General features: G+C 43.5%; 1 protein-coding gene across 1 annotated transcript in view; it reads right to left on the bottom strand.

The window, feature by feature from the left end:
- The window catches only part of CAMK1D (calcium/calmodulin dependent protein kinase ID), a 294879-nt gene extending 285443 nt beyond the window's left edge, over positions 1 to 9436 (bottom strand). Inside the window, exon 1 of the mRNA XM_063448220.1 lies at positions 9026 to 9436. Within this exon, the coding sequence (XP_063304290.1) occupies positions 9026 to 9117 (92 nt within the window). The 5' untranslated portion in view covers positions 9118 to 9436. The remainder of the gene's footprint in view (positions 1 to 9025) is intronic.
- Positions 9437 to 14009: the final 4573 nt, after the last annotated feature.

The raw sequence follows: 14009 nt of genomic DNA on the forward strand, positions 1-14009 counted from the left end.
AATACATCATTGACATATAAATAACATAAAATATTAATAAACAATTCAATATAATAAAAATAAGTCCTAGAATATTATTCAAAATTTCTGACATCATTCACAATATATTAAAGCAGTAATCTAACGCTGATGCTTGCACTGTTACATGTTTATGTTTATAGTAATACATTATTTTATAAGAAAGAGCATGTCTAGGGAAATACCAGTTTCACAAATGCTTCTTTTAATAGATTAACCACCAATATAACGGTGCAACACTGTCATGGATTTAAACCCATCTTCAACAAGTCACTCATATCAACCTAACAGCACTCAGGCCCACATCACACTATCCTCTATCTTTATTGAACTGGCATGCTCATTCATTCCTTACTTCTCAAACCTTATCAAACTTACTAAACTTTTCTATGATGAATATAGAATCCCCAATTGTCTTTGTCAAAGTGGGTGACAGCTGACTGCCCTCAGCCTATTAGCTAAACCCTGCATTGCATGGCTTAGCTCATGAAAGCCAATGGAAATTCATGCTTAGGAACTTCCGGCTCTCTAGAAATGGTAGTGGTGGTGGGGAGCGGCTCCTGGCAGACCTCAAGTAAGAGGTCAAACTGGTAAAATAAATGGGGTGATATATTTTAAGTACAATAGGCCCACTTTGAAATGTTTTATGTTTTTATCCAGTTTTTCTATTTAGCGGTCCAAATAAAAATATAAAAATATTTGAAACAACAAATAGTTTATTTTAATAATTTCTGCCAAATTCCATTAACTGTACTAGATGTTATTATATATTTTATGTTTAGGTTTTCCATCACAAACATTGCATGCCCACTGGCAAGTGTATATATCCTGGATGTACTTCAGGACTCTGTAAAAATGTCAAATAAAGTCACTGCGTTGCCTTTATGTATGTAGGTCTACATCTGTCTACAAGCACAATCTCTGCAGAATAGACAATAAAATAGATATCTGATTTAAATCAAGAATGATGGCTCGAGTATGACACTAAAGTAGAATAATGGAAAAAGAAATATTAAACATTTACCTGGTAGGTGGCTGAATATTATCTGGTAATGCAAATAGCCTTAATGTTTAATTTAACAAAATATGTACATTTCATATATGTGTTCCTGGTCTAGAAAATCAAAAATGCTGTAGGCTGTGTGACTTTCATTTAAATGTATCGGACTTACGCAAATATCACCTCGTGGTTTCTGGATCAAAATGTCTTACAGCAGCAAAAGGAGAAGTTAAAGTCTAGATTTACAAAACAGATTATATTACCAGGATACCAGGTGTGTGAGATGTGTCACATAATTTTAGCTCTCAAACAATAATAAAAAAATAAATAAAATAAAAAAAAGACTACAAGAACGATGAAAACAAGGCCAATCATTTCTTATAAGTGAGATAATTTCAAGAAATATAAAACACGTATATTTGAATACAACTCGATTTTTTTTTTTAAATGTATGTATCTTCAGTAATACAGCTGATTCTGGGAGCCATTGTAAAGTATTTCAACTGCATGCAATATGTGTTTTAAAGGAATCAACATAACCACTATAGCATGATGAAGTGATTGAGGTGCCAGGAGTGCCACGGTACCCCTCCATTGTAAGTAGTTAAGCCATTTGCTAACAGTATGGCAACTTACCAGAGTCTGAAGGGCACTCGTCACTTCCTCCAGGATCTAAAATAAATCATGAATTCCTGACCTTATACTGTTAAAAACACTATTTAGCCCCCTTGGCGCCCACCTTTGACCCTTAAATAGGGTGAAACCCACCTTATTTCAAAGCATTTGGCTCTGCCCCTGATTCACCTCCTTGGCTGACATCATTAAAATTGATGATCTCAGCCAATCACAATGCTTTCCCGTAGGAAAGTATTGGATTGGCTGAGATTGCCAAGGAGGCAGGTCAGAGGCGGGGCTAAACGCTGCGCTGGCCAAACAGCATTAATGCATCTCTATTGGGGAAGTTCCATGCCTCCATGCAGAGCGTGGAGATGCTGAACGTCAGTGCTGCATACTGTGCAGCACTGCTCCAGGACGCACCTCCAGTGGGTTGATCAAAAAAACAATTTTTGGATCTTTCCTATTAGTATAATTTACATATTTTGAAACTAATTAGTTAGAGAGTGCATTAAAAAAATAATTTCTGGGTAAGTGAAAGGAGAATTCAAAAATGCATCCGATTGTTTTTACAACTGTTCCTGTCTGTATAATGTAGATGCTTTAATTCCGAAAATTATTTAAAATTGCATACATATACTCACTTTTGAGATGTACTTTTTGCAAGCAATATCCCATGATGCTGCCCACCACTGCAGCAACCAGGAAGTGGCGAAATTATTTAAGCTATACTTAGAGCTCTGAAGCAAAGAGCAGCAAGATGGCTCTTTCGCTTACAGCACACAAAATCAGTATGTCATTATCATATAACAAAATATAAAAAAAAAAATGGTATAGACTTATGTGTGTACAGTGTTACACGCAAACATGCACTCATCTATAGAATATACGGCTTTTGTCCTTTGGTTTTAGCTTGTAATGTATTTTATGTACAAATACCACTGAAATATGCTGGACAATCCAGAACCTCGTAGTAATTCATCTGCCTATATCAAAACATATAACCTATATTGCCATCACTTGTGTTACTCTGTAAGACAATAATACATGTACCTCTGCTGAACCAGGAAGACATGACAAAGGGGGGAGGTGGGGAAAAACCACATTCACTCTATATATCCGGTGCATGCCTGCGTTTTTTCTTCAATGATTAGTCAGCTCTAGGCAATTCAGTGAAGTCAGAGGGAATTACAGATACACAGAGCATGATGTGTAAAGTGAAGACAAATTCAAGTATGGGATGCTTCAGTGAGTACAAAATCAGGATGTCACAGACCAACAGACTACAGCAGGGAAGCAATAAGACAAATACTGCCAGGATTAGATTGTTCTTTCTATCAATTTAAAACCATGCCCTAAACGGATTAAAGAGGAAGATCTCAATTTCTATAACCTCTGCATTTTCTGCAACGCACATGCTTCAATTTCTGCTTAACCACATCTTAACAACTCCCTTGATGCCTTGCCAGCATTATGGCTGTAAGAGCATTATGGGAAATGTAGTCCAAAATTTCTGGAGGGCCAAAGGTCCCCCACCCCTGGAATACAACCACTATATTGTAAAATTAAAGGGTACATCAATTACAGTTGATTTATAGTCCAAATACGTTTTTAAAAAGTAGTGGACACCCCCTATTACAGTAAGACATTGGAATAAGTTTACTTTGTCGTGTAATATGACCTATTACATGATAGGTAATTTTGTGGATTGTATAAAACTTCACAGATCATAAACATGGACAGAGAAATCAAGCATATATGTTCATGTAACACACGTAATGCATTTAATGCAATCATTCTGTTGGATTATGAGTTAAAGCAACAGATGCTTATTTCACAGCACTTATTTTTGGCTTTAATAAAGTTAAATGCGGTTATCTCAATCTCTTGTTCCTGAGGTTACTTAAATAACCGCTACACACCAGGCTCTGGGAGAACTAGAATTTAGATCACCTGTTTAAGAGGTTTACTGCCTGTAAAGAAATTGTCAAGTATACTGCCTTGCATAGCAAGCATGTTAAAATGTACTCATTATGAGCTAATTTAATGTGTTTTGCACATACAAATAATGCACGCACAGATCTTATCATGTGGTTATAGAAAATAACTTGTATTCCGTTACAACAAATAACTTGTACAATATTTGCCTTTTAGATTTAAAAACTAAATAAATACACATTTTAGAATTAGTGTTATTTTTTTTCAAGTAAGAATGTTTTTATGTTTGTTATGGCAAGGAATAGAAGCACACACTTGGCCTGGTAATTGGCAGTGACTAATCTTTCAGGGGTTTTTCTGACCACAGGATACAAAACATAGTTTTCTTGTAAAAGGGGTAAATTCTCCAACTGAATCAAACTGCCTACAATATGAGGGCTGCTTAAATGTGCTGGAGGACTGGCAGGCCCTACACCTAATCCCAGCTTCCAATGTTGTAAACCAACAAATCTTGCGGTTTTATTTCCATGACACCTGTACATAGCCAGAAGCAAACATATCCTCAGGCTTGGATGTGTGCTTTTTGGTGATTGTAATCCCAAGGACAGGCAGCATGTATGTGTCTACTTATCAAATTGTTGTAACATGATGATAATCTGTGCATGTACACATTAGTTTAGCATGCAGAGACAATTTATGATACCAATCACTGAACTGGGTAGCACAGCCTGACATTAAGCATTAGTCATCACAACCATGATAACATAGGGTCATTAATCTCCTACACAGTTGCATTTAAGAAAAGATGTACAAGAGCTCTGGAGATGTAACGCTGTTTATAAATCATAAATAAAAAAAGAAATGATTGGCTAGATGATAGGCTAACAATTAAAGTTAGAAGATACAGGGCAAACAGTGTATTGTTAACTCCTGCAACATATTAAGGGTTAAAGATCTATCTTTGTAGTACGCAAACACATTAGGCATCCCTGTAGCATAAATCAAATGAAGTCTGTCCCTCATAGCCACCCTTAAAACTGACAACCAGGTTTCCCCACCGACCACATGTTCAGGCTGACACATACTTAAAAAATTATTAGCTAAATCAGAGAAATCCAGGGTTATACATATGCACATGAACTAAGCTGTTTTCCAGTAAATAATAAGAATTTATTTCATAAAAAGATTTATTATCCAGTGTTTAGATAGTATAATAAGATAGTGTTGCCTTTCTAGAACCTACAAAATATATTATATTCTACACATCTGACAACTCCCAAAATTCCCTGCTTGCCCTTAAAGGACCACTCTAGTGCCAGGAAAACATACTCGTTTTCCTGGCACTAGAGTACCCTGAGGGTGCCCCCACCCTCAGGGACCCCCTCCCGCCGGGCTCTGGAGAGAGGAAGGGGTTAAACTTACCTCTTTTTCCAGCGCCGGGCGGGGAGCTTTCCTCCTCCTCTCCATCTTGATCGCGACGTCATCGGCTGAATGCGCATGCGCGGCAGGAGCCGCGCTCGCATTCAGCCGGTCGCATAGGAAAGCATTTACAATGCTTTCCTATGGACGCTTGCGTGCTCTCACTGTGATTTTCACAGTGAGAAGCACGCAAGCGCCTCTAGCGGCTGTCAATGAGACAGCCACTAGAGGATTTGGAGGCTGGATTAACCCTCATTATAAACATAGCAGTTTCTCTGAAACTGCTATGTTTATAAAAAAAAGGGTTAATCCTAGAGGTACCTGGCACCCAGACCACTTCATTAAGCTGAAGTCGTCTGGGTGCCTAGAGTGGTCCTTTAACTGATCTAAAGCAGTTATGCAATGTCATGGTCATGTGTGTAGTGTTTTTTTGTGTCTAACAACACCAATGGTCGCTCATATTGATATACACTGTCAAGCAGACACAAAGATACTGACTGCCAAACACACACTCTCAGGCACACACATATACAATGCCACACCACACGTTCCCATATCTCAGGGGCGGGGAACCTTCGGCAATGCCACACCACACAGATACACACACTGCCAGGCATACACAAACAAACACACTCACACTGCAAGACACATACAATAAAAAATATGTTTTAACCACCCACTATTTTTTCTAACTTTTGTAGCAGAAGGGTGGTTTCCGTGGGGCTAGAGGGGATCTGGTTGCAAGTGTTGCACCTTTCTTCTTCTCCTGCTCGGTTTCATTACATTCTGTTAAGAAGTGATATGTTATCACTCCCACATTGCTCTACAGGAGGAGAGGGGGCAGTCAGCCCACCCCTATATAGCCCAGCCCTCAAATGAGTTCCACCATGCTTAGATATGTCTGAGATAGTCATATTTCCACAGCTGATTGCATATCTCTACACGGCCCACATTGCAGTCCTTTGTCCCGACTGGGCCCCTTAATGTCACCCCTGATGGCGGCCTTCCTCACGGTATTCACAAAATTCCAAATTGTAATGATTTAAAATCCAAATAGCAAAACTGAGACTAAAACAGTCAACCTGGAACCATTTAGCAGAGTTGGAGAATTTTTAAGAAGAGCTATTTTGCCTATGTTTTGCCATTCAGATTTCAATTTGCAGCAATTAACTGTTTAGTAAATAAATAAATCTGAAAAAAATACTACAGTACTTCAGTTTCCTGTACTGCTACTTCCTATTCATGTGCATACGGTCACGTTCCTCTCTACTATGTATTTGTCAATCTTAAAACTCGTATTGCCTTCAGTTTATTGCCAGGTCTGTGAATTCAGATTTACTCAGACTTTTCTTCATAAAGCTGTGAGAGAGACCATAAATGTCAAAGCGCGCCAAACTAGATCTTTAGAGGTAGGGAAATGCATTGCTTCCACGTGATATCACCAAATCAATGCTGGAGTTATCAGAATAGGAGACAGGGGCTAATGCTCATTCATGTTTTTGTTTAGAGTAATGCTAATGGCCTTTGTCTACATCACACATTTGTAGCCAAGATATTGCCAAGGTTATGTATGACAAAATACACAAATAACGTATTTAATCTAATAATACTACAATAATACAACGAATAATATCACTTACATATTGTGACAAAGCATAAAACAGGTGTACTGGACAGTGAATGCTAACATTTTGCTCTCCTGATCTAGTGGGCTATATTTCCCATAAGAAGCACATTCCACACCATATGGTGTGCCAAAGATTAGCCATTGTTGAAAAAAATGATCCACTGAGACATATCTCCCAGCATTTTTAAATGGACAAAGAGGGACACTTTCATTTTATGGATGTTAATTGGGGTGTGACCATGGTTGGTACTCTTCTGAAAAACACTAAACATTAAATTGGTCAGTCTAATCATAATCTAAACACAACAAGTCAAATTATATCTGTTATGTTTCTTTATAATTGTGGGGCAGGATTCTTTCAATAAACAAATGAACATTTTCTACAATAAAATGTCGATTTCAATTATAAACAGTGCTCTGAAGCAGTATGTCACTTTCAGTACATACTTCTGACAGGAGTTCTGTACATCTCCCTTAGCCAGCCTTGAACTGACAACAGTCCTGCACTTTCATGGCACACCACATTGGACAGCACAGGACATCACTTTATGTTTGTTTCTCTGCACATCACTTGCAATGGCCTTGTACACGATTACCATGATACACCAAATATAGCCTCCCTGTTCATCGCCTCCATGGCACACCATATAGAGAGAAATTCTGATTTTCAATTCACTGGTACACTATATGCAGCACAGTACGTACAGATCACGCCATACACAGAGCAGCCCTGCTCATCATGTCTATATGGCACACCATACACAAAGCAGCCCTGCTCCATACTCCCATGGCACACTATACAGAGAGCAGCCCTGCTCCATACTCCCATGGCACACCATACACAGAGCAGCCCTGCTCCATACTCCCATGGCACACCATACACAGAGCAGCCCTGCTCCATACTCCCATGGCACACCATACACAGAGCAGCCCTGCTCCTTACCCCCATGGCACACCACACACAGAGCAGCCCTGCTCCTTGCCCCCATGGCACACCATTCACAGAGCAGCCCTGCTCCTTACTCCCATGGCACACCATACACAGAGCAACCCTGCTCCATACTCCCATGGCACACCATACACAGAGCAGCCCTGCTCCATACTCCCATGGCACACCATACACATACACAGAGCAGCCCTGCTCCTTACCACCATGGCACACCATACACAGAGCAGCCCTGCTCCATACTTCCAGGCACACCATACACAGAGCAGCCCTGCTCCATACTCCCATGGCACACCATACACAGAGCAGCCCTGCTCCATACTCCCATGGCACACCATACACAGAGCAGCCCTGCTCCTTACCCCCATGGCACACCATTCACAGAGCAGCCCTGCTCCTTACTCCCATGGCACACCATTCACAGAGCAACCCTGCTCCTTACCCCCATGGCACACCATACACAGAGCAACCCTGCTCCATACTCCCATGGCACACCATACACAGAGCAGCCCTGCTCCATACTCCCATGGCACACCATACACATACACAGAGCAGCCCTGCTCATTACCACCATGGCACACCATACACAGAGCAGCCCTGCTCCATACTCCCATGGCACACCATACACAGAGCAGCCCTGCTCCATACTCCCATGGCACACCATACACAGAGCAGCCCTGCTCCATACTCCCATGGCACACCATACACTGAGCAGCCCTGCTCCATACTCCCATGGCACACCATACACAGAGCAGCCCTGCTCCTTACCCCCATGGCACACCACACACAGAGCAGCCCTGCTCCTTACCCCCATGGCACACCACACACAGAGCAGCCCTGCTCCTTACCCCCATGGCACACCATTCACAGAGCAGCCCTGCTCCTTACTCCCATGGCACACCATACACAGAGCAGCCCTGCTCCTTACCCCCATGGCACACCACACACAGAGCAGCCCTGCTCCTTATCCCCATGGCACACCACACACAGAGCAGCCCTGCTCCTTACCCCCACGGCACACCACTCACAGAGCAGCCCTGCTCCTTACTCCCATGGCACACCATACACAGAGCAACCCTGCTCCTTACTCCCATGGCACACCATACACAGAGCAACCCTGCTCCATACTCCCATGGCACACCATACACAGAGCAGCCCTGCTCCTTACATCCATGACACACCATACACAGAGCAGCCCTGCTCCATACTCCCATGGCACACCATACACAGAGCAGCCCTGCTCCATACTCCCATGGCACACCATACACAGAGCAGCCCTGCTCCATACTCCCATGGCACACCATACACAGAGCAGCCCTGCTCCATACTCCCATGGCACACCATACACAGAGCAGCCCTGCTCCATACTCCCATGGCACACCATACACAGAGCAGCCCAGCTCATCATGTCTATAAGGCACAGTAAGTACAGAGACCATCTCTTTCCCCATGCAGTACTTACGTGCCCAGCACCTCCTTGAATTGAAACATCTTCTTGATGTCCTCCACCTGCTTCTTCCAGGAGCTGCTGTTCTCCCCATTCTCCCGAGCCATGGCAGCAGGTAGTACCAGGGATGTGCCGGCAGACTCGGTGCAGTGAACCCCTCTCTGCCGCTGATAATTCCTCCTCCGAGACTTCCTGTTACCGGAGAGATGGGCAGCTCCCAGCCTGTGTCAGTGTCAGCCTACCGGGGCTCAGTGCCGAGCATTGCAGGGGGGTGATCCTGTGGCTGTGCTCCCCCGGTGCAGTGAGTGCGGGGCTGGCTGTGCTGTCAGTGCTATCCCGTGCAGAGTGCAGTGCCGGTAGGTACCCAGTGCTAGCAGGATGATGTGCAGACAGACAGGCGGGGGGTGGTGCTGCAGCTGACACTTTGCAGGCTGGGCTCCCCCTACTGCTCCCTGTCAGTGTGTGAGCACGGAACCGGGCACACTGCGGGCTGCTCTGGGTACAGCGAGGATGGCACTGGCAGTGAGTGCCCCCAGCCTGGTACCCCGAGCAGGGCAGGTGATTGGCAGCACACCCCGAATGTCAACCAGGCTCTGTGGGCTGGATCTGGCCGCTGCCAGCACTGAACTGCATTCATTAACCACTGCAACCCGAGCCAGCACCACAAGCCAGCCAGGGGCTCCCGGGGGGTTTTGGGGGCAATAACCACGTGGGCAGCCAGGGTATCTATGTGTATACTGCACCCGGAACCTGCATGGCGGCAGCGGATATACAGACAGGGACTAGCAGTCATTCAATATAAAGCCTGTCATGCCCGTATGAAACGGTATATTATATTATGTATTATATATTGTTTTTTAATTTCAAAATATCTGGTGTGACGTAAAGGTAGACCACCCCTCCCCCTCCCCAGCTCTTGTATAACTACAATTCCATTGATGATTTGACAACTTCAAAGCAGAATTGTCACTTTGCTGAAAGTTCCACATTCTCTCACCCCAACAATAAAACTTACTGGATCGAGTGCCACAGAGATATAGCTGCAGCACTTGCATATTTAAGGCAACATCAGTGCCCTATAATCCTCCAACTTCAAGCATTCAGACATAGAATGAACATTAAAACAGTGCAAAAACAAACAAAAATTGCACAACTCATTACTTAGCTGTCAGGTTTTGTCAAATGTGTCTGTCTATCAGGGCACATGTGATAGATCTCATTTATGGCTGAAAAATTTTCATGGGAGTTGTAGTTCTGCTGGGCATATATCTTTTGGCCTCCCCTGTATAAGAGTATTGTTCAGGATTTATTCTATATATTGAAGATTGGGGATTATAATGTATATTGCAGATTAGGGATTTTATTATCATCTGGTTCAATGGATTTACAATTTTCAGGTATGGCTGCTCATACAATTTCAATGTTGGATGGGACTTAATGGTTCTGCTCAACTAACATATGGTTGCCAGAGCTACCTTGGTCATTTTTGTTACTGTACGTATACAAATTCCGCCATGATGCCGTAAACTGGTATGTGAAAACTGCAGCTTGACATTGTAGCATATGTATGTTGCCAGGCCGCATTTGATTAATTAATCCCACAGCTCCACCACGATTTCCCACTGGATATTATATGAATTCTGGAATGCTTTTCAATTGCCACATAACAGCACATGGAATTGAAACACATGGCAAGTTTGGCAATCCTGCTCATTTATGATCTGGGGCTTGAGCAACCTTTAGCACTCCAGATGTTGTGGACTACATCTCCCTTGATGCTTTGCCAGCATGGCTGTAAGAGCATTGTGGGAGATTTAGTCCCAAAGGTTGCCGAAGGTTGCTAACCCCTGACAAGCTTAACTTTAAAGGGTAAACGGCATATGGTGAAGTTTTAAAATAGTGCATCGCACCTTTGAAATTCAACTTGGCACTCTCTAAACCTGCTGGAATACACCCACTTAACCCCATGTAGTTCACTCTTAATCCAATCAGGCAAGTGGGAGCATGGGGAAAGAAACCCTCTTGAAACATATGTAAAAGGGTCTAGTGCAGTGTTTTGCAACCTGTTAGCACCCGAGGCCCGGCGAAAAGAGGAGAAATATTTTGCAGATCGGCGTCAGACAGAAATAAAAAAAACAATGGTATGTGTGAGGGGTGCTGTGTGTGAATGAGGGCGGCAGTGTGTGTATGGGGGGGCAGTGTGTGTGTGGGTATGGGGGCAGTGTGTGTGTGTGTGGGTGGCAGTGTGTGTGTATGGGAGGCAGTGTATGTGTATGGGGGAAATGTATGTGTATGGGGGCAGAGTTTGTGTATTGGGGCAGTGTGTGTGTATAGGGGGCAGTATGTGTGTAATGGGGCAGTGTGTGTGGGGGGGCAGTGTGTATAGGGGAGAATCATTGTGGGTCTGTGGGTTTGGAGGGTAGATTAATAAATGTATATATTGTTTTAAGAAAAAAAAACACAATCATTTTAATATCCCCCCTCCCTGCTTACTTTTGCCTGGGAGAGGGGACATTCCCTGCAATCCATGGTGGTCAGTGAGGAAGCTCTGGGTGTCCAAGTGGTGAGAGTGAACTCTAGCAGTCTCAGAAGCTTCTAGAGTTCACTCTCGCAAGAATGTGAGTGTTGCAGAGAAAACCGCAGCAACACTCCAAGCTTGCAAGAGGAGAACCCGGCGTAGCTGCAGGTTAGAGCTCACCCGGGTCCTCCCTCCCCTGCCGGCTCCTAGTATTTCAGTGCTAGCAGGCCCGAAGAGGGAGATCTCACAGAGCCGGCAGGGGAGAGGGAGGCACAGTTCCCGGTGCTACGATCATAAGATCAAAGTACTGGGGAATTATTTTGCGGCAATTTATTGCTGGTCCGCGAAAGCTTTCACCCGATGGTATAGTCGGGTGAAAGCTTTCACGGACCAACCGGCAAATAAATTCTTGTGGACTGGCGCCGGTCTGCAGACCAGTGGTTGAAGACCACTGGTCTAGTATATCTCACCCCACTTCATTTCAATGAAGTAGTCTCGGTGTGGTGGCCCTTTAGTTTTAATCCTGCAATGTAAAATATTTCAGTTGGTAGGATGGAACACAAGCAATGAGCACAGAATTTTTTTCTGTCATTCTTTAACCCCTTAAGGACTGAGCCAAATGTACAAGTTGTGAACAGAACAAAACGTAATCAAAACCTGGCATTTGCGCTATATGTCTGTCCAACCGTAATTCACCTCTTTCATATTAAATCCTCCCCCTTATTATATATAATTTTATTCAGGGGAAACAGGGCTTTCATTTAATATCAAATATTTAGCTATGAAACATAATTTAATATGAAAAGAATGGGAGAAAATAAGAAATGTTATTCTTTTTTTAGTTCTACATGACATTTTAACTGTCAATGTCATAATACTATTTGCTTTTACTGCAATAAAATACACATATTTGTATTCAGCAAAGTCTCACGTGTAAAACAGTATGTACAGGTTTTATGGTGTTTTGGGAAGTTACAGGGTCAAATATAGCGTGTTACATTTGAAATTGAAATTCGCCAGATTGGTTACGTTGCCTTTGAGACTGTATAGTAGCCCAGGAAATAAATTTACACCCATAATGGCATACCATTTGCAATAGTAGACAACCCAAGGTATTGCAAATGGGGTATGTCCAGTCTTTTTTATTAGCCATTTGGTCACAAACACTGGCCAAAGTTAGCGTTAGTATTTGTTTGTGTGTGAAAAATGCAAAAAACGCCAATTTTGGCCAGTGTTTGTGACTAAGTGGCTACTAAAAAAGACTGGACATACCCCAATTGCAATACCTTGGGTTTTCTACTATTGCAAATGGTATGCCATCATAGGGGTAATTTTCATTCTTGGGCTACCATAGGGTCACAAAGGCAACGTAAGCAATCTGGCGAATTTTAATGTGCAAAAAATGAAACACAAGCCTTATATTTGACGCTGTAACTTTTGAAAACACCATAAAACCTGTACATGAGGGGTGCTGTTGTACTCGGGAGACTTCGCTGAACACAAATATTTGTGTTTCAAAACAGTAAAAAGTATCACAGCAATAATATCGTCCGTGTAAGTGCTGTTTGTGCGTGAAAAATGCAAAAAACTTCACTTTTACTGGCGATATCATCGTTTTAATACATTTTACTGTTTTGAAACACTAATATGTGTTCAGCGAAGTCTCCCGAGTAAAACAGTACCCCCCGGGGGGGCGGAGCCTAACAACCGAGACAAGCAGACGCATGGGCTGAAAGCTCCACGAGTAAAACAGGGAAAAACGGTGGAAAACCCAGGCTGGGTACCCCCAAATTACCACAAAGACGCCATACACCCCCTCTGAGCGACATGGGGCGAAAAAACAAAAAAATACCCGCCGAGAAACATACCCCGGGACTCACAATAGGCGACATGTGGAGACAGGCCCGAGGGGCAAGCGGGACCGACATGGCGGCGCTTCATGGCGGATGTTCCGACTTTTCGGACGACCTCTCTGGAGAGGAATACCTGATGTCACCCAAGCCGGGGAGACCGCCACAGCCGCCTAGCTCCGACCCGGACACCGCTCCAGTGACTTTAGCGGCCCTCACGCGGCTACTCGCAGACCACCACAAGGATCTGCACAACGACATCGCTGCATTGAGGGGCGATCTCAAAGGGATCACAACCCGCCTGAATACTCTGGAACACGGAGCAAAAACCACTACCCAAGACATTGGGGAACTCAGACAAACTGTACAGGACATTCAACGACAACAACAACTCCACGACCACCGCATGGCGGAGTAGGAGGATGCTGGGCGGCGGGATAACATAAAGATAAGAGGGATCTCAGAAGGAATCTCCGAGACTGAACTAGCCCAAGTTGCTGAACGCCTCCTGGCAAGTATCTTACCTCCCGAGCGGGCCAACAAGATTACCCCTGCCAACTTATTCAGGATCCCCAAACCGCCAAGGGCGCCGACTGGGGCCACACGAGACCTCATACTTACTTTCTAAACT

Source organism: Pelobates fuscus, chromosome 3 (genome assembly GCF_036172605.1).
Source record: "Pelobates fuscus isolate aPelFus1 chromosome 3, aPelFus1.pri, whole genome shotgun sequence".
In the NCBI taxonomy this organism is placed as follows: Eukaryota; Metazoa; Chordata; class Amphibia; order Anura; family Pelobatidae; genus Pelobates; species Pelobates fuscus.